Source organism: Scyliorhinus torazame, chromosome 5 (genome assembly GCF_047496885.1).
Source record: "Scyliorhinus torazame isolate Kashiwa2021f chromosome 5, sScyTor2.1, whole genome shotgun sequence".
NCBI lineage: Eukaryota > Metazoa > Chordata > Chondrichthyes > Carcharhiniformes > Scyliorhinidae > Scyliorhinus > Scyliorhinus torazame.
The window spans coordinates 70,387,171-70,405,344 of NC_092711.1; the positions used below are offsets into that span (position 1 = coordinate 70,387,171).

The 18,174-nt window shown below is 45.4% G+C and overlaps 1 protein-coding gene across 1 annotated transcript; it reads right to left on the reverse strand.

Moving 5' to 3' along the window:
• Positions 1-5,542: 5,542 nt before the first annotated feature.
• Positions 5,543-12,250, reverse strand: LOC140418330 (uncharacterized). The gene is made up of 2 exons (XM_072501788.1): positions 12,200-12,250; positions 5,543-11,285 (listed from the first exon to the last, which is right to left on the reverse strand). Exon 2 carries the CDS (start codon positions 10,942-10,944, stop codon positions 9,910-9,912), a length of 1,035 nt encoding a protein of 344 aa, XP_072357889.1. The 5' UTR covers positions 10,945-11,285; positions 12,200-12,250; the 3' UTR covers positions 5,543-9,909.
• Positions 12,251-18,174: the final 5,924 nt, after the last annotated feature.

The window sequence follows — 18,174 nt, forward strand, 5'->3', positions numbered from 1 at the left end:
GTTTAGTCAGTTTTGTCCTTTATAGTCTCCATTTTAGAGATGTCTTTTGGGGGTTCTGTCAGTCTAACAGTCTGTGTCAGTGATGTTAGTCCACTTTTGACTTTGAGTTTGAGTTTAGCTGAAGATTAGCTTTCTCTCTCTCTCCATGTTTCATTGCCAGACTTTGACCTTTTAAAAGTTACTTTCGAGCTGTCTGCCTAAGCAAAGAAAGATAATGTCTGTAATTCTCTGAAAGCTTCGAATTGTCTACGAATTGCCTTTTAAATGACTTTCAAATTGTAATCAAGCGACTACAAATAAAACAATTATTTTTGGCACCTGAGGAGTTTATACTGCAAATTTCTGCTGAGTTCCAGTATTCGCAAAGTGCTACTGATAACCGAATAGCAGAGATGATATAAATTCCTTCAACTATACACAGTCGAATAATACAAGGAATCGAACTACTTAACCCAGTCTACAAATAGTACAAATCTTACAACTTGTCGTATTGCGCCAGGACTTGATTCATCAACTAAGCTTCCCCCAAACTTGGCGTAGTTCGACAGGTTAAGATCCCATAAATTATAAGATTCCTTCAGTCTCGGCAGCAACGGTTTGGGAAGCGCTGAAGGCAGTGGTTCGGGTGGAGTTAATCTTGATATGGGCTCAGAGGGAGAAGGTGGAGCGAGCAGAGATGGATAGGTTGGTTGGGGAAATACTCCAGGTGGACAGGAGATATTCGGAGGCCCCGGACATGGGGTTATTGAAGGAGTGGCAGAGGCTGCAGATGGAGTTTGGGCTGTTATCTACAGGGAAGGCAGTGGAGCAACATGAGGGGGGCGGTATATGAGTATGGTGAGAAGGCCAGTACGATGCTAGCGCATGAGCTGAGGAAAAGGGAGGTGGCCAGGGAGATGGGAAGCGTTGAAGGACAGAGATGGGAACGCGGTCTTGCACCCAGCAGGGGTGAACGGGGTGTTTAAGGAGTTTTATAGCAGGCTATATGAGCCGGAATTCCCAACTGGGATAGAGGGGATGAGGCAGTTCCTGGGTGAGTTGAAGTTCCCGAAGTTGGAGGAAAGACTGGTGGAGGGGTTGGAAGCCCCAATTGGAATTGAAGAAATAGTGGAGGGGCTGGAGGTCAGTTATTGGGTAAGGCCCCGGGACCGGACGGCTACCCAGTGGAATTTTATCAGAAGTTCTCGGAGATGCTGGGCCTGCTGCTGGTGAGGGCATTTAATGAGGCAAGGGAGCGGGGTGCCCTTCCCCCAACAATGTCACAGGCCTCCATCCTGAAGCGGGAGAAGGACCCAGAGCTATGAGGGTCATATAGGCCAATCTCCCTATTGAATGTGGATGCCAAACTGTTGGCCAGAATATTGGCCTCCGGAGGTGATCGGGGAAGACCAGACGGGGTTTGTAAAGGGCAGGCAACTTACGGCCAATGTCAAAAGGCTCTTAAACGTTATGATGCCCTCAGAGGTGGGCGGGGGGGGGGCGCGGGTTGATGGAGGTGGTGGTTGCGATGGACATGGAGAAGGCCTTTGATCGGGTGGAGTGGAAATATTTGTGGGAGGTGTTGGGAAGGTTCTGGTTTGGGCAGGGCTTCATTGATTGGGTTTGGCTGCTGTACCAGGCACCAGTAGCAAGCGTACGAACGAATCAGCTGATGTTGGGTTATTTTAAGCTGCACCGAGAGAGGAGGCAATGGTGTTCCCTCTCCCCGCTGTTGTTTGCTGTGGCCATAGAGCCATTGACGATGGCTTTAAAGAGCATCTAGGAATTGGAAAGTGTTGGTTCAGTGGGGGAGAGGAACACAGGGTCCCGCTTTACGCTGACGACCCGCTCCTGTGTATTTCCGACCCGTTAGGGGGATGGGGGAGATTATGTGGATCCTCGGGGAATTCGGCCAGTTTTCAGGGTATAAATTGAATATGGGGAAAAATTAGATGTTCGCGATCCAGACGAGGGGGCCGGAGAGGAGACTGGGAGAGCTGCCGTTTAGAATAGTTGGGGGGTGGGGGGGAGCTTACGTTATTTGGGAATCCAGATGGCACGGGAATGGGAGACATTACATAAGTTAAATCTGACCCGGCTAGTAGAGGACATGAAGGAGGACTTTAGAAGGTGGGACATGCTCCCGCTGTCACTGGCGGGGAGGGTGCACACCGTGAAAATGACCGTTCTCCCGAGATTTCTGTTTGTTTTCCAGTGCCTTCCCTTCTTTATCCCAAAGGCCTTTTTTAAATCGGTAAACAAGGCGATTTCGGGTTTTGTGTGGGCGGATAAAACCCCGCGAGTGAAGAAAGTGTTGCTGGAGCGTAGTCGAGGGAAGGGTGTGTTGGCGCTGCCGAACGTTTGCAACTATTACTGGGTGGCAAATATAGCCATGGTTAGGAAGTGGGTAGTGGGGGGGGATCGGTGTGAGAGTGAGGTAGCATTTTGTAAGGACTCAAGTCTGTTAACGGCACCTCTGCCGTTCTCGGCTGCCCGGTACTCCACAAGCTGGGTGGTGGTGACGGCCCTGATATTCTAGGGGCACTGGAGGAAGCACATGAGAGTGGAGGGTGCATCGGTCTGGGCCCCGATTTGTAACAACCATCGGTTTGTACCGGGAAGGCTGGATGGGGAGTTCCAGAGGTGGCAGAGAGCAGGGATCGAGAGGATGGGAGCTTCCCCTGTCTGAAGGATTTAGAGGAGAAATTTGAATTGCCAGCAGGAAATGGATTCAGGTATCTGCAGGTACGGAATTTTTTGTGAAGGCAGGTTTCAACCTTTCCGCTCCTACCACCACGAGGGATACAGGACAAGGTAGTTTCGAGAACGGGGGTGAGAGAGGGAAAGGTATCGGATATCTGCAAAGAACTCATAGAGTCAGAGGTAACTCAGATAGAGGAGCTATGGGGAGAGATAGAGGCAGATCTGTGGGCGAATGCCTTGAGCAGAGTCAATACGTCCTCACCATGTGCCAGGCTCAGCCTGATACAATTTAAGGTCATTCATTGGGGGCACATTTTATTTATTAATTTTAGAGTACCCAATTTATTTTTTCCTATTAAGGGGCAATTTAGCGTGGCCAATCCACCTACCCTGCACATCTTTGGGTTGTGGGGGCGAAACCCACGCAAACGCGGGGAGAATGGGCAAACTCCACACAGACAGCGACCCAGAGCCGGGATCGAATCTGGGACCTCGGCGCCGTGAGGCAGCAATGCTAGCCACTGTGCTGCCCCGTTCACTGGGCACACATGACGGTGGCCCGGATGAGCAGATGTTTGGGGGTAGAGGACAGGTCTGCAGGGGGGCCAGCAAATCATATCAATATGTTCTGGGCATGCCCTAAGCTTGGGAGATTCTGGCAGGGTTTTGCAGATGTCATGTCCACAGTACTAAAAACACGGGTGGTGCCGAGTCCAGAGGTGGCGGATTTTGGAGTGTCGGGAGTCCAGGGGGCGAGAGAGACTGATGTCTTGGTCCTCCCTAGCGTGGAGGGACTCTAAGCCCCCAAAGTCAGAGATCTGGGTTAGCGACATGGCTGGGTTTCTCAGTCTTGAAATAATCAAGTTTGCCCTAAGAGGGTCAATGCTAGGATTCGTCCGGAGGTGGCAGCCGTTTGTCGACTTCTTCAGAGAAAATTAACTGTCAGCAGAGGCAAAAAAAGGGGAGGGGAGTAGTTACGCTATTTTCTGTTGAGGGTAGGGGGGACTTGTTAGGGATGGAGATGATTTATGCATGGATTTGCATTGTTTACTGTTGTTGTCACTTATTATAAAATTACAAAAACCTTAATAAAATGTTTTTTTAAAAAATCAACATCACCAAAATCAGATCATCTGCTCATTGTCACATTGCTGTGTGGCATCTTGCTTTGTAAAAATTGGCTGCTGCATTTCCTACAACAGTGACCACACTTCAGAAGCACTTTGGGACATGCTGTGGTTGTGAAAGGTGCTACAGAAGTGCAAGTTTTAAATTGAAGATTGATGCTTTCTGATCCTTAATTGATTTCAGACATCCCCAGTTTATAGATTTGCTTTGGTTCAGACAAGACTTTAACCAATTAAAGCAAAGGCAGAATTCTGGACAGTAAATTTAAAAACAAGTTTTTTAAAAGAAAAGCTTTACTGAACAACTTGAAGACATTGACGTTTACAACTTCACGCAGGTGATCAGTCTGTGGAAGCGTAACCCTCCCTGGCTCCTTCTTTGACAGTAATTTCCTTGGAACTCGGCCTTGAGAGTCTTCAGTACTTGGCCAGCAAGGAAAACCTTCGGAACCTCGACTTTTATCCCCAAAGTGACCATTACCTCATGTCTGAGTTGGGCCTGTGGTAACATGACCATTGGTCAATTGGGCACCAGTTTAATTTAATTGGATCTCCAATTACTGACACCACCTTCTCTCATTACCTCAGACAGGAATACAATCAAACTGTTTCATACTATCCCTTTACCCGATTCTGTACAATTCCTTATTCATACAATTTCAAATGTTGAGGCTAATCAGAGTTGGTAGGTCTCTCTATTGCTGTTACATTTATCCCCATTGCACATTCTTTATATACACAGCAATGAAGCTTTTACATTTTTACAACAAATAAAACTTTTAAAATAAAACAAATAAGACTTTTACTACAACTACTGATTAACTATTGTTTAATTAATCGTAACTCAGTTACGGATCACTGCTTATTTCATCATCTGTGACAGACTGGTAGCTAATTAATACAGTAATTTTCAATTAATACATTTGATTGATACAAGATACACTGGTTCTCTACTGAGTAGTACTACACTCCCTATGCTTCACCCGGTGTCTATGTATTTACATTGTGTATTTATTGTGTGTCCGAGGTTTTTTCATGTATCGAATGATCTATCTGGACTGTACGCAGAACAATACTTTTCGCTGTAACTAGGTACATGTGACAATAAATCAAATCCAATGAAAGAGACAGTTTCTTACTCTTCTTCAAAACGAACCGTCTTAAAAATTATTCATTCATGGGAGGTGGGGGTCACTGGCTGGGCCAGCATTTACTGCTCATTCCAATTGCCCTTGAACTGCGTGTCTTGTGAGGCAATTTCAGAGGGCACTTACAAATCAACCACAACATTGCTGTGGATCTGGAGTCACGTGCAGGCCAGACCACGTAAGGAGAGCAGATTTCTTAAAGGGCATGAGTGAATCAAATGGGTTTTTACAACAATCAACAATGTCATCATTAGACATTTAATTTGAGACTTTTATTAAATTTCAATATCTGTCATAGCCAGATTCGATCCCAGAGCCCCAGAGCATTAACCTGGGTCTCTGGATTACAAGCCCAGTAACAATACCATTACGCCACTGCTGAGCCCACATAGTCTTGGCAGAATATGATGTCTTGTAAATTCTCAAAATTACAAAGTAATTTTTTTCAAACAAATTCTGGTAGTTCTGCTGTTTCTGGAAACATTGTTTGGTGTTATTTTAAAAAACAAAGATCTAGTCTTTGCAATATAATTACCTAATACACCAATTCATCAATAATCATCAATATTCAGTACAGAATAATCGTTAATTTAATTATTGTTTATTGCTATGAAATCAATACATAGTTAATATAGAAAAAGTTACATGCCTACAGGAAACCACATGTTAGAGATGTAAAAGGGTTTCCTTGACCTTGTTACTAATGACAGTGAATACACTATGAAAATAACAATTTAAAAACTAAATGTGATTACACATGGTACTTACAGCTTCCTACATTACAACAGTGAATACATTTCAAAAGTATTCCATTGGCTTTAAAACACTTTAGGAGGTCCAGGGGATGTGAGAGGTTTTATAGAAAGGTACATTTGTTCTAATTGTCCACAAACTAGGAAATATTACACTTGGTGTCCTCACCAATTTATTGATAAAAATTGAGTCTTAATTTTGTGTAATAATCACGTCGACACTATTTTGAATACTCTGAAACTCCAGACACATCATATGCACAATTATTTGTTGTAAAACACAGCGAGTTGTTGTGATTTGGAATACACTGTCTATAAATGGTGGTCGAGCCTCATTGGACTACCTTCCAAAAGGGAAATTGATGCATTCTGAAAAAGAAAACAAAATAGTCGAACTCTGGGATTAAATGGGTCGCTGTACAAAGAGCTGGCATGGGAAAAATGGGCCAAATAGGCTCCTCTGTGCTCTGGGAGCCTTGTGGAGATGTAAAGGGAGTGGTAACAACCTGGAACCGACTGCCTATGAGCATAGGAGATGCAGAGATGACGGAAGGATTTCAATCGGAAATTGGACAGGTACTGAGAGAAATAAACCAACAGGGATTTGGGGAAAGAACGGGGCAATGGACAGACTGGCTTCCTCCACAGGGAGCCAACATGGTCTCAAAGGGCTGAATGGCCCCATTCCCCACCCTCCAGATGCTGTGATCTCAGGAGAGAAATTCAGCTGCTCCAGTCACTCCAACTAACTGGAGTCCCTCATCTCTGGTGTCATTCTCGTAAATGTCCTCTACACTGTCTCTAAGAAGTTCACATCTTTCCTAAAGTGTGAGGCCCATATATAGGGTTCCATTCCAGAGGGATAGAATTGAAAAACAAGGAGGAAATGTTCAACTTGTTTAGAGCCAGGGTTAGACTACACTGGGAGCACTGTCAACATTGATGATCTCCATTTAGAAAAAGGAAATAGAGGCACTGGATAAGGAGCAACAAAGATTCATAATATACAGAACTGAGAGCATTTAACACTCAGGAAAGGCTGGGGCTGATTTTTCTGGAAAAGAGAAGACTGATGGGTGACCTGATGGAAATCTTTCAGATTGTGAAGGGATTCAATAATCTAATAGGAATTTCAATAGAAACCTCTTTACCCGCGAGTGGTGAGAATGTGGAACTCACTCCCACAGCGAGTGGTTGAGGTGAACAGCATGAATCCATTGTACGTAAAGCTCGATACATACATGAGGGAGAAAGAATAGAAGGGAGATGCTGATGGGGGAGATGTAGTGGGGTGGGTGGAGGATCATGTGGAGAATAAAGACTGACACAGACCATGGCTAATCTCAGCCGGTATGGGAATTTAACCTGTGCTGTTGGTGTCACTCAGCACGAACCAGCCAATTGAGCTAACCAATCCCCATGTAAATCTGTAATAATTCCTTAAATATTAGTGATTGCCTGTCTCCCACTATACCATTTAATGTAGTTTCCCAGTGCACCTCAGACAACTTGCCCCTCATAAGCTGATAGTTTTCTCCTGTGAGAAGCACCAAGATAAATTAAACAAAACAACCGTGTAACCACCTTAGACCATCTTCATGACAAAGTGGCATGATTTTTTGCGGTTCCCAAACAGAAAAGAGAATGAAACATCTTATCACCGCCAACAGAATGAACAAAATGCAGTCCTGGATGTAATTGAGACCAGAAACAATAACAGCAGAATCCAATCCCTGTAATCAGTTGTGAACTTGTTGGTGTCTCAGGAAGTGCGATGAATTACAAAATCCGAGATTTGCACATTGAGAGCAGGTGAACGGCCTCTCCCCAGTATGAACTCCCTGGTGTGACTACAGACGACATAACCGAGTGAATCGTGCAAATAGACGTGAACGGGTGTGATATAATCGGGATTATGGAGACATGGCTGCAGGATGACCAGGGAAGGGAATTTAATATATTTAGTATTTAGGAAGGACAGACAAAAAGGAAAAGGCAGTGGAGTGACAGTGTAGCTTAAAGAGGAAATTAATGCAATAGTGAGAAAGGGTATTAGCTCCGACAATGTGGAATCTGTATGGATAGAGCTCAGAAACACCAAGGGGAAAATAAATTAGTAAAGAGGCCCCCAAACTGCAGTGGTGATGTTAGGAATAGCATAAAACAGGAAATTAGGCTGATTGTAAAAGTTTCTATAAGTATATGAAGAGAAAAAGATTGGTGAAGACAAATGTAGGTTCCTTACAGCTGGGCAAATACATAATTTGGTTCTGTCTTCACAAATCTTATGCCAGAAATGTTGGGGAACACAGGATTTAGTGAGAGGGAGGAGCTGAAGGAGATTAATATAAGTAGAGAAATGATGTTGGGGAAATTGATGGGATTGAAGGCTGGTAAATCCCCAGGGCTTGATAATCTGCATCCCAAAGTAGTTAAGGAAGTGGCTCTAGAAATAGTGGAGGCATTGGTGGTCATCTTCCAAGATTCTATAGACTCTGAAACAGTTCCTGCAAATTGGAGGGTGGCTTATGTAATTCCACTGTTTAAAAAGGGAAATGCGGAGAAAAATTGAGGAATTCTCGATCAGTAAGCCTGACCTCGGCAGTGGGGAAATTCGAGAATCCATTATCAAAGATTTTATAGCAAAGCACTTAGAAACCAGTGGCAGGATCGGACAGAGTCAGCATGGATTTATGAAGGGGAAATCATGCTTGACAAATCTGCTGGAGTTCTTCAACGGTGTAACTGGTAGAGTTGACGAGGGGGAGCCAGTGGATGTGGTATATTTGGACTTTCAGAAGGCGTTTGACAAAGTCCCACATAAGAGATTAGTGTGTAAAATTAAAGAACATGGGATTAGGGGTAGTGTAGTGAGATGGATAGAAAACTGGTTGGCAGACAGGAAAGAAAGTGTCGGAATTAATGGGTCTTTTTCAAATTGGCAGGCAGGACGGGGTACCTCAGGGGTCGGTGCTAGGACCCCAGATATTCACAAGATGTATTAATAATTTTTTTTAAAAATTGAAAGTACCCAATTCTTTTTTTCAAATTAAGGGGCAATTTAGCATGCCCAATTCACCTACCCTGCACATCTTTGGGTTATGGGGGTGAGACACATGCAGACACGGGGAGAACCTGTCTCTACACGGACAGTGACCTGGTGGCAGGATTGAACCCTGGTCCTCGGTGCCGTGAGGCAGCACTGTGCCACCCTATATATTAATGATTTAGATGAGGGAACAAAATGCAATATCTCCAAATTTGCAAATTACACCAAGATGCGTGGGAGGGTTTGCTGTGAGGAGGATGCAGAGATCCTTCAGTGTGATTTGGACAAGTTGAGTGAGTGGGCAAATGAATGGCAGATACAGTATAATTTGGAGAAATGCGAGGTTGTCCACTTTGGTAGCAAAAACAAGAAGGCAGACTATTAGCTGAATGGCCATAAATTAGGAGAGGGGAATGTGCTACAAGACCTGGGTGTCCTTGTACACCAGTCAGTGAAGGTAAGCATGCAATTCAGCAGGCGGTAAAGAAGGCAAATGGTTTGCTAGCCTTCACTGCGAGCGGATTCGAGTACAGGAGCATGGTTATCTTGCTATAATTATACAGGGCCTTGGCGAGGCCAATACCTGTAATATTGAGTGCCGTTTTGGTCTCCTTATCTGGTGGAAGGATGTTCTTGCTCTAGAGGGAGTGCAGCGAAGGGTGACCACACTGATTCCTGGGATGGTGCTACTGACGTATGAGAGAGTGAATCAGTTAGGATTGTATTCGCTGGAGTTCATTAGAATGGGGGATCTCATAGAAACCTATAATATTCTAACAGGACTTGACAGGGTAGATGCAGGAAAGATTTTCCCGAGGGTGGGAGTGAACAGAACCAGAGGGCGCAGTCTGAGGATACGGGGTAAACAATTTAGGACAGAGATGAGGAGTAATTTCTTCAACCAGAGAGGGGAGAGCCTGTGGAATTTGTTACCACAGGAAATAGTTGAGGCCAATACATTGTATGTTTTCAAGAAGCAGTTAGATATAGCAATTAGGGCGAAGGGGATCAAAGGATATGGAGGGGAAGCAGAATTAAGCTACTGAATTGATGATAAGCCATGATCTGAATGAATGGTGGGGCAGGCGCAAAGGGCCAAATGGCCTCTTCCTGCTCCCATTTTCTATGTTTCTATGTAATCCCTTCCCACACTAAGAGCAGGTGAATGGCTTCTCCCCAGTGTGAATTCGCTGGTGTGTCTGCAGGTTGTATAAACATGTGAATCTCTTCTCACAGAGGGAGCAGGTGAATGGTTTCTCCCCAGTGTGGATTCGCTGATGTCTCAGCAGGCTGGATGAATCAATGAATCCCTTCCCACACTGAGAACAGGTGAATGGTCTCTCTCCAGTGTGAACTCGCTGGTGTGCCTGCAGGTGAGATAACTGAGAGAATCCCTTCCCACACTGCGAGCAGATGAATGGCCTCTCTCCAGTGTGAACTCGCTGGTGTGCCTGCAGGTTAGATAACCGAGTGAATCCCTTCCCACACTGAGAGCAGGTGAATGGCCTCTCTCCAGTCTGAACTCGCTGGTGTGCCTGCAGGTTGGATGAATTAATGAATCCCTTCCCGCACACAGGGCAGGTGAATGGCCTCTCTCCAGTGTGAACTCGCTGGTGTGTCTGCAGGGTGGATGAATTAATGAATCCCTTCCCACACTGAGAGCAGGTGAATGGTCTCTCCCTAGTGTGAACCCGCTGGTGTGTCTGCAGACTGGATAACTGTGTGAATCCCTTTCCACACTGAGAGCAGGTGAATGGCCTCTCCCCAGTGTGAATTCGCTGATGTCTCAGCAGGGTAGATGAATTAATGAATCCCTTCCCACACGGAGAGCAGGTGAATGGCCTCTCCCCAGTGTGAACCCGCTGGTGTTTCTGCAGGCTGGATGAATCAATGAATCCCTTCCCACATTCAGAGGTGGTGAATGGCTTCTCCCCAGTGTGAACTCGCTGGTGTGCCTGCAGGTGAGATAACTGAGTGAATCCCTTCCCACACTGAGAGCAGATGAATGGCCTCTCCCCAGTATGAATTCGCTGGTGTGCCTGCAGGGCATATAAATGACTGAATCCCTTCCCACACTGAGAGCAGCTGAACGGCCTCTCTCCGGTGTGAATGCGGCGATGAATCTCCAGCTGAGATGGGGCTCTGTATCCCTTCCCACAGTCCCCACATTTCCACGGTTTCTCCATGTTTTGGGTCTCCTTGTGTCTCTCCAGGCTGGACAATCAGTGGAAGCCTCGTCTACAAACAGAACATGTGCACTGTCTCACCTCACTGTGAATGGTGTGCCAGGCTGTGTGACTGGTTAAAGCTCTTTCCACAGTCAGTTCACTGGGACACTCTCACTGGGGTGTGTGTTGTGTGGGTCTCGGTGCTTTTCCAGTCACATTAATGTTTAAAATCTTTTGAAGCGACAGATCGGACAAACATTTCTCCTTCTCACGATGATATTCAGATCAGAAGGAATCGAGTGAGTTTGGCATATTGAAACGTTGAGATTTCTGTCTATAATTCGCCTCTTCCAAATATCCTTTAAAAACAATTTACAAAAGTAATTATTGTTAGTACAGGATAGAAACTCAGGACAGTTCTAGTTCCTATGGAACATTATTTCCCCTCTCGTTCTCCAAAAGCTGTAAATCTCCATCCTACACAATCTCCCTCCATTCTCACTCTGCTGTATCTAATATTCACCCTCTCAATTCTCCAGAAGGTGCTGATTCATGTTGATTGACAGATCCAAGCTCAGCTCACTGCTTCCTGACCAGGACACAGAGATTATAATAGGATCAAGAGTAGGCCATTCGGCCCACCGAGTCTGCTCAACCATTCAATGAGATCCTTGGCCGATCTACCTCAGCACCATTTTCCCACACGATCCCCATATCCCTCAATATCTAGAAACCTATCAACATTTGTCTTGAACATACCTGACCACTGAGGCTCCACATTCCTCTGGGGTAGCGAATTCCAAAGCTTCACCACATCCACGAGTGAAGAAATCCCTCCTCATCTCAGATTTAACTCTATAAATACCCGAATACCCGGAGGAAACCCACGCAGACTGTGAAATCTGGAGAGCAGGATTGGCTTCCTTTTCTTTCCATCTCCGCCACCACTTTGCCTCATCAATAAGACATTGGGACTCAAAGACTAATCCAGTTTGATGGACAAGTTGTCTCCATTCTGAACAATGGGGAACAAGCTCCTCCCACTCATTGAAACATCGCCCCGACAAAGATAACAACCGCGCATGCGCCCTGATGCACATCCAATAAAGATGGCGGCCGTTAACCCGAGCCTAAAATGAGGAGCTGCAGCCTCGCTCGATCCAAACTGTTTTCCGTAACTTTTCCGCGGTTTGCGGCTTACAACAGCTTTACACAACGTTTCCGCCCACTCCCGCGACCTCTCGCTCCCTCCATATTGTCAAACGCCCCTTACCAATTTCACATCTGATGGCATAGGCCTTTTCCTTCGCCATTACCCACACTGCGCATGCTTCAATCACAGCCCCGCCCCTCATTCACTCCGATTAGTTGGAGGATCAGGCGCTCCCAGTCGTCCTCCAGTCCCGCCCCTCCTCTTCCTATTGGTCCGGTGCTGCCGTCAATCACCCAGGCATTGTGACGGTTCCAGATGGTGAGAGCGGCCACAGGCTCAGGCTGACTCGCTGATTGTCCAATAATAACAGTGAGAGTCTCAGTGGGACAATTAGACAATAATAATGGAGATGGGGCCCAGAGGAGAAACAGCAAAGGATTCACTCACTTTGAGAGGAACAAACACAGTGTCTCTCCCCATAATAAGTCAGACTGCAGTGTGTGAGTGAACATATATGAACATATGGCAGCACGGTGGCATTGTGGATAGCACAATTGCTTCACTGCTCCAGGGTCCCAGGTTCGATTCCGGCTTGGGTCACTGTCTGTGCGGAGTCTGCACATCCTCCCAGTGTGTGCGTGGGTTTCCTCCGGGTGCTCCGGTTTCCTCCCACAGTCCAAAGATGTGCAGGTTAGGTGGATTGGCCATGATAAATTGCCCTTAGTGTCCAAAATTGCCCTGAGTGTTGGCTTGGGTTACTGGGTTATGGGGATAGGGTGGAGGTGTTGACCTTGGGTAGGGTGCTCTTTCCAAGAGCCGGTGCAGACTCGATGGGCCAAATGGCCTCCTTCCGCACTGTAAATTCTATGATATCATTGGATTCAATGTAGAATCATAGAATCCCTACAGTGCTGAAGGAGGACATTCGGCCCATCGAATCTGCACCGACCCTGTGAAATATCACCCTATCTGGGCCAATCTCGGGTGGCATGGTAGCACAGTAGGTAGCACTGTTGCTTCCCAGATCCAGGGTCCCAGATAATAACTCTGTCACTGTTATTATTAGACAATAACCTGCCTGTTATTCCAATTCCGATGTGTGTCACTCCGTCGCTGTTATCATTAGACAATAGTAGGAGGACAAGATGCAAGGTAGCAATGATAATATGATGTTTCTGTGTTATAGTCAATGTCACTGGGAGGAGTGTGATAACATGGAAACACCATGACAGAGGCACGTGTGACTGACTCCACCTGATTCAGAGCTGTTCTACCCAAGGTGAAAGCAATGATGACATGGGAAACTCCAGAGATTTCTGGTATCTGAGGGAGATCTGTAGAGGAACTGAAATCATTCTAGTGGTTCTCGATTTGCACAGTCACACAGGAAAAATATATGACAGCTAAAACCAATGTTTCAGTCTTCTCTTTGAGACACATTGTGATTGAAAAGATCAAATGTTAAAACATCATGAGAGGAAATTTGAGACTGTCGCAAAGGGCATCATTGCTACCTCTTGGCACCATGGACCCTGTTTCAATTCTGGCCTTGGGTCACTGTCTGTGTGGAGTTTGCACTTTCTCCCAGTGTCTGCATGGGTTTCCTACCAGCATTCAAAGATTTGCAGCTTAGGTAGATTGGCCATGATCAACTTCCCCTCAGTGTCCAAAAATGTGTGGGTTAGGTGGGGTTACAGGGATAGGATGGGGGATTGTGCCTAGGTATAGTGTAAACTCAATGGGCTGAATGGCCTCCTTTTGTACTGTAGAGATTCTGAGTGAACTGTCGAATTCATCTGATTCACCATAACACTGCCAATTTACACTCTACAAGTGCAACTCCCTTTGAAAGTTACTGTAAATCTGCTTCCAGCAGCCTGTCAGTGTCAATTCCACATTACATCACATCACGGTGTAAAATCAATTCTCCTCACCACCCCCTTGGGTTCTGTTGTCAAATATCTTAAATCTCTGTGTCCTCTGGTTACAAACCCTCCTGCTCTTGGGAAACAGTTTCTCCCCATCGACACTATCACAAATCCTTCCTCATTTTAAACACCTCTATTAAATCTCCCCTTCACCTTCCCTGATCTCAGAGGGACAATTCCTGTTTCTCCTGCTCTGAGTCACAGGGACACAAAATGTTAACTCTTTTTCTCTCAATACCGATGCTGCCAGAACTGCTGAGTTTTTCCAACATTTACTGTTTTTCTCCTTCTTTCTTTCTTTAATCTATTACAACCCCTTCATGAAATTCTACACCTCTATTAAATAGGAACATACAGACACCGAGAGAGAAGGAGAGAGATACAGAGGAAAGGAGAGACAAAACTGAGATTTTAAACGGCAGAAAGATGAGGTGGCGAGAGATAAATGCTGAGAAATAGAGGAAACAAGTAACACAGAAAGAATAATATAAAATATAAGGGAGCAGGTGATCAGTTCCCAGCGACAAAGAGCAGAAAGAACTCAGTGACTGATCCACAGACACAGCCGGTGCTGTCCGGGAATGGAGACTCTGAATAGAAATAACCGGCTCATTTGTAAATGTCACCACAATGTGATCTGTGTGACTCTGCCCTGACTCTGTGGACAGATACAGGCCGCCTTGACAGATGTTCTCACCAGATTGTGGTCCCTGGATTTATTTTCTGCTCAGAAGTGAGATGTGTGGTTTGGAACTGGCAGCAGAGAAACAGGAAGTTGTGTTTCCTGAGAATGAAACGCAGGCGTCAGTTTCATGTTATCACCATGAACAGTCTTCCTGTCTGTGAGGGTGAACTCACTCTGACAGTATCAAGAACACCCACACATATTGCTGCCAGTCCCAGCATTACATTCACCTCCATTCCCATTTTAAACATTAAAATATGAGGTTATTTAGATTTTTAACATATTAACTGAACAGGAAGATGGACTGAGGATATCACTGGGAGAAATGAGGGGACATTATCCAAAATTAAATTTTCCTCAATGAGGGTTATTAGAAAATTGGAGATGTAAAGTTAGTCGGGGCCGATCAGAGAGAGAGAGAAAGTGAGAGGTAGAGAGAGAAAAGATTCAGTCTCCATAAATGAGATGTTGGAGGAGAGGTTCAGTGTGTTCTGTGCTTCTTCAGAGAGAGAAATTAAGTGAGTTTAGGCGCTCTGTGAAATAGAAAGTTTAAAGGAGTGAGTGTCTGAGTGAAAGATAGAGAGGTAGGAGGTCTGTGGAATGAGTGAGTGTGAGAGCGGAGAGAGGTTAAGTCAGAATCTGAAACAGAACAGAGATGTTCAGTGTGTGAGAGACAGGAGAGCAGGTTCACATACCTGAGGATCACTGAGAATAATCAGAATAAGGAGACCACCCAGAAAGCAGCCAATAGGAATCTTCAGCTGAACACATCACTTATTCTTAAAGGGACATCCGGGGTTCTGACACTGTTCAGCTCCCAGTTAAAGGGGCGGGCACAGCTTTGCCCTTACTCTATTATGTTTCTGATTGTTAAAGGCCCGCAAGGCTGAGGTTTATTTAAAAAGACAATGTGGGAAGCACACATAAACAAAACTGGGAATTCTTGGATACACACTGCAGCTCCTTCATTATCTTGGAATCAAACTGTTGTCCAATTATCCCAGCAGTTAACAGCTGCTATTTAAACGCAACTTCAACCAATCTATGTTAAGTAGGTTTCTATTCAATTATTTCATTGTGACTGTCACACAAACACATTTTCAGTCTGGAAACTTAAACCAGATGCTTTAAAATTCAATCAGGAACATCACAGTTTTACACCAATCTCAGATCTGACAGCACATTTCCAGCATTCACCATTGTTCTTCTTGACTCTGAACACAGTTGTAAAGGAGCTTCTGTTCTAGGAGCTCTGAAACATGGAAGAGAGCGGTTGGGACACATTTCTTACACGCCTCAGGATTAACCCACACGGGGGCTTTGCTGACAGTGAAACGAGATGAGAAAGGCCAAAGTGTTGTTTGTCCCTCTCAGCGTGACCCTGAAGGACTGTGTCCAGGCTGAAGTTCTGTTCCTGCCGTATGATCCTTCCACAGATTGTCCTTTCTGAGCTCCAGACAGGTGATGTTAAACACTCAGGTGTGAAAGATCTGCAACAACGTTTCAAATAAAGTTGATTTATTTCACATTTATAAACCTCATCAGCAGATTAAGACAGTCAGAGTGAACATTATTCAGTCCTGGACATAATTAACAGCATCAATAATGGTATAATCTAAACCTTGTAGTCGCTTGTGAACTCGCTGATGTGTTAGCAGGTGGGATGAGTGAGTAAACTCCCTTTCCACAGACATTACAGTTGAATAGCCGCTCCCCAGTGTGAACTCGATGATGTTTCAGAATATAAGATAAATGAGAAAATTCCTTCCCACATATGGAGCAAGTGAATGGCCTCTCTCCACTGTGAACTCTCTGGTGTGTCAGCAGGTTGGATGACTGACTGAATCCCTTCCCACACACAGAGCAGGTGAATGGCCGCTCCCCAGTGTGAACTCGCTGGTGATTCAATAGGTAGGAGGAACGAGTGAATCCCTTCCCACACACTGAGCAGGTGAACGGTCTGCTCACTGTGAACCTGCTGATGTGTCAGAAGGTTGTATGAACGTGTGAATCCCTTCCCACATTCAGAGCAGGTGAACGGTCTATCCCCTGTATGAAGTTGCTGGTGTATCAGAAGGTTGGATGAATTAATGAATCCTTTCCCACAATCAGAGCAGGTGAATGGCTTCTCCCCGATGTGAATTCTCTGGTAGTTCAGTAGGGCATATGGATGGCTGAATCCTTTCCCACACACAGAGCAGGTGAATGGTCTCTCCCCAGTGTGAGCATATTGGTGTGTTGGTAAATCCTTTTTGTTAAAGCTCTTCTCAGTCAGGACAGTTAAAATGTTTGTTATCAGAGTGAACACGTTGATGTGTCTGCAGGTGGGATGACTGAATGAATCCTTTCCCACACACGGAGCAGGTGAACGGTCTCTCCCCAGTGTGACTACGTTGATGTGTCATCAGATCCTTTTTACATTTAAAACTCTTTTCACAGTTAGGATATGTAAATGGACTCTTATCAGTATGAACAAGTTGGTGTGTCACAATGTGGGATGATCAAGCAAATCCCTTCCCACACACAGGGCAGGTGAATGGCCTCTCCTCAATGTGAACTCGCTGGTGTGTGTGAAGGTTGTATGAATGGGTGAATCCCTCCCACAAATGGAGCAGGTGAACAGTCTCTCCCCAGTGTGACTGTGCCGATGAACCTCCAGTTGTGATGGTAACTGAAACCCCTCCCAGTCTGCACATTTCCAGGGTTTCTCCATTGTGAGGGGTCTTTATGTCTCTTCTGCTTAAAGCCTTGTCGACACACGCAACAGGAGTATAGTTTTTCCCTGCTGTGAATGGTGTGATTTTCTTTCAGGCTGTGTAACTAGTTCAAGCTCTTTCCAGTCAGTGCAATGAAACACTCTCATTCGAGTGTGTGTTGTGTGTGTCTCGGTGCTTTTCCAGTCACACTGATCATTGACATTTTTTTTCCTTAAACGGAAGAGACAAACATTTCTCCTTCCAGTTTCAAAGCCTGATGATATTCAACTCCTGATGAATCGAGTGGCTGTCAGATCTCGATGTGATGTTTGGTTTTGAGTTTTCTGTGGCCAATCCTCCACTTCCAATATCCTGTAAAAGTAGTTTGCAAAAGCCATCACTGTCAGTCCAGGATAGAAATTCTGAACAGCGAATTCTAGTTTCTCTGGAACATTTTTTCCTCTCTTGCTCCCCCAAAGCTGTAAATCCCCGTCCCACACACTCTCCCTCCTCCCTGGGCTGAAATCCAAACCCATCTCTTTCCTCCACTCCCAGTTTTCTCCCTCCCTCTCCTCTGCCTGGGTTCAGTTCTCCAGCTCCTGTCTGCAGACTGACAATAAAACCAATGGGTCTTATTGGGGGGGTTGGGTTCTCCCCATTGTCCCCGCTCGCTGCGGATCTCATTCAGCCTCTGGGAGCCGCACTCACTCTCACTGCGGCTGCGCTCAGCCCGGAGCAGCACCGCGCATGCTCCACACAGATAGGCGACTTCCGGAGGCGGGACAT

Coding starts and splice junctions, on each gene's coding strand:
- LOC140418330 (XM_072501788.1), bottom strand. CDS start 10,944: ATGGAGAAACCGTGGAAATGTGGGGACTGTGGGAAGGGATACAGAGCC.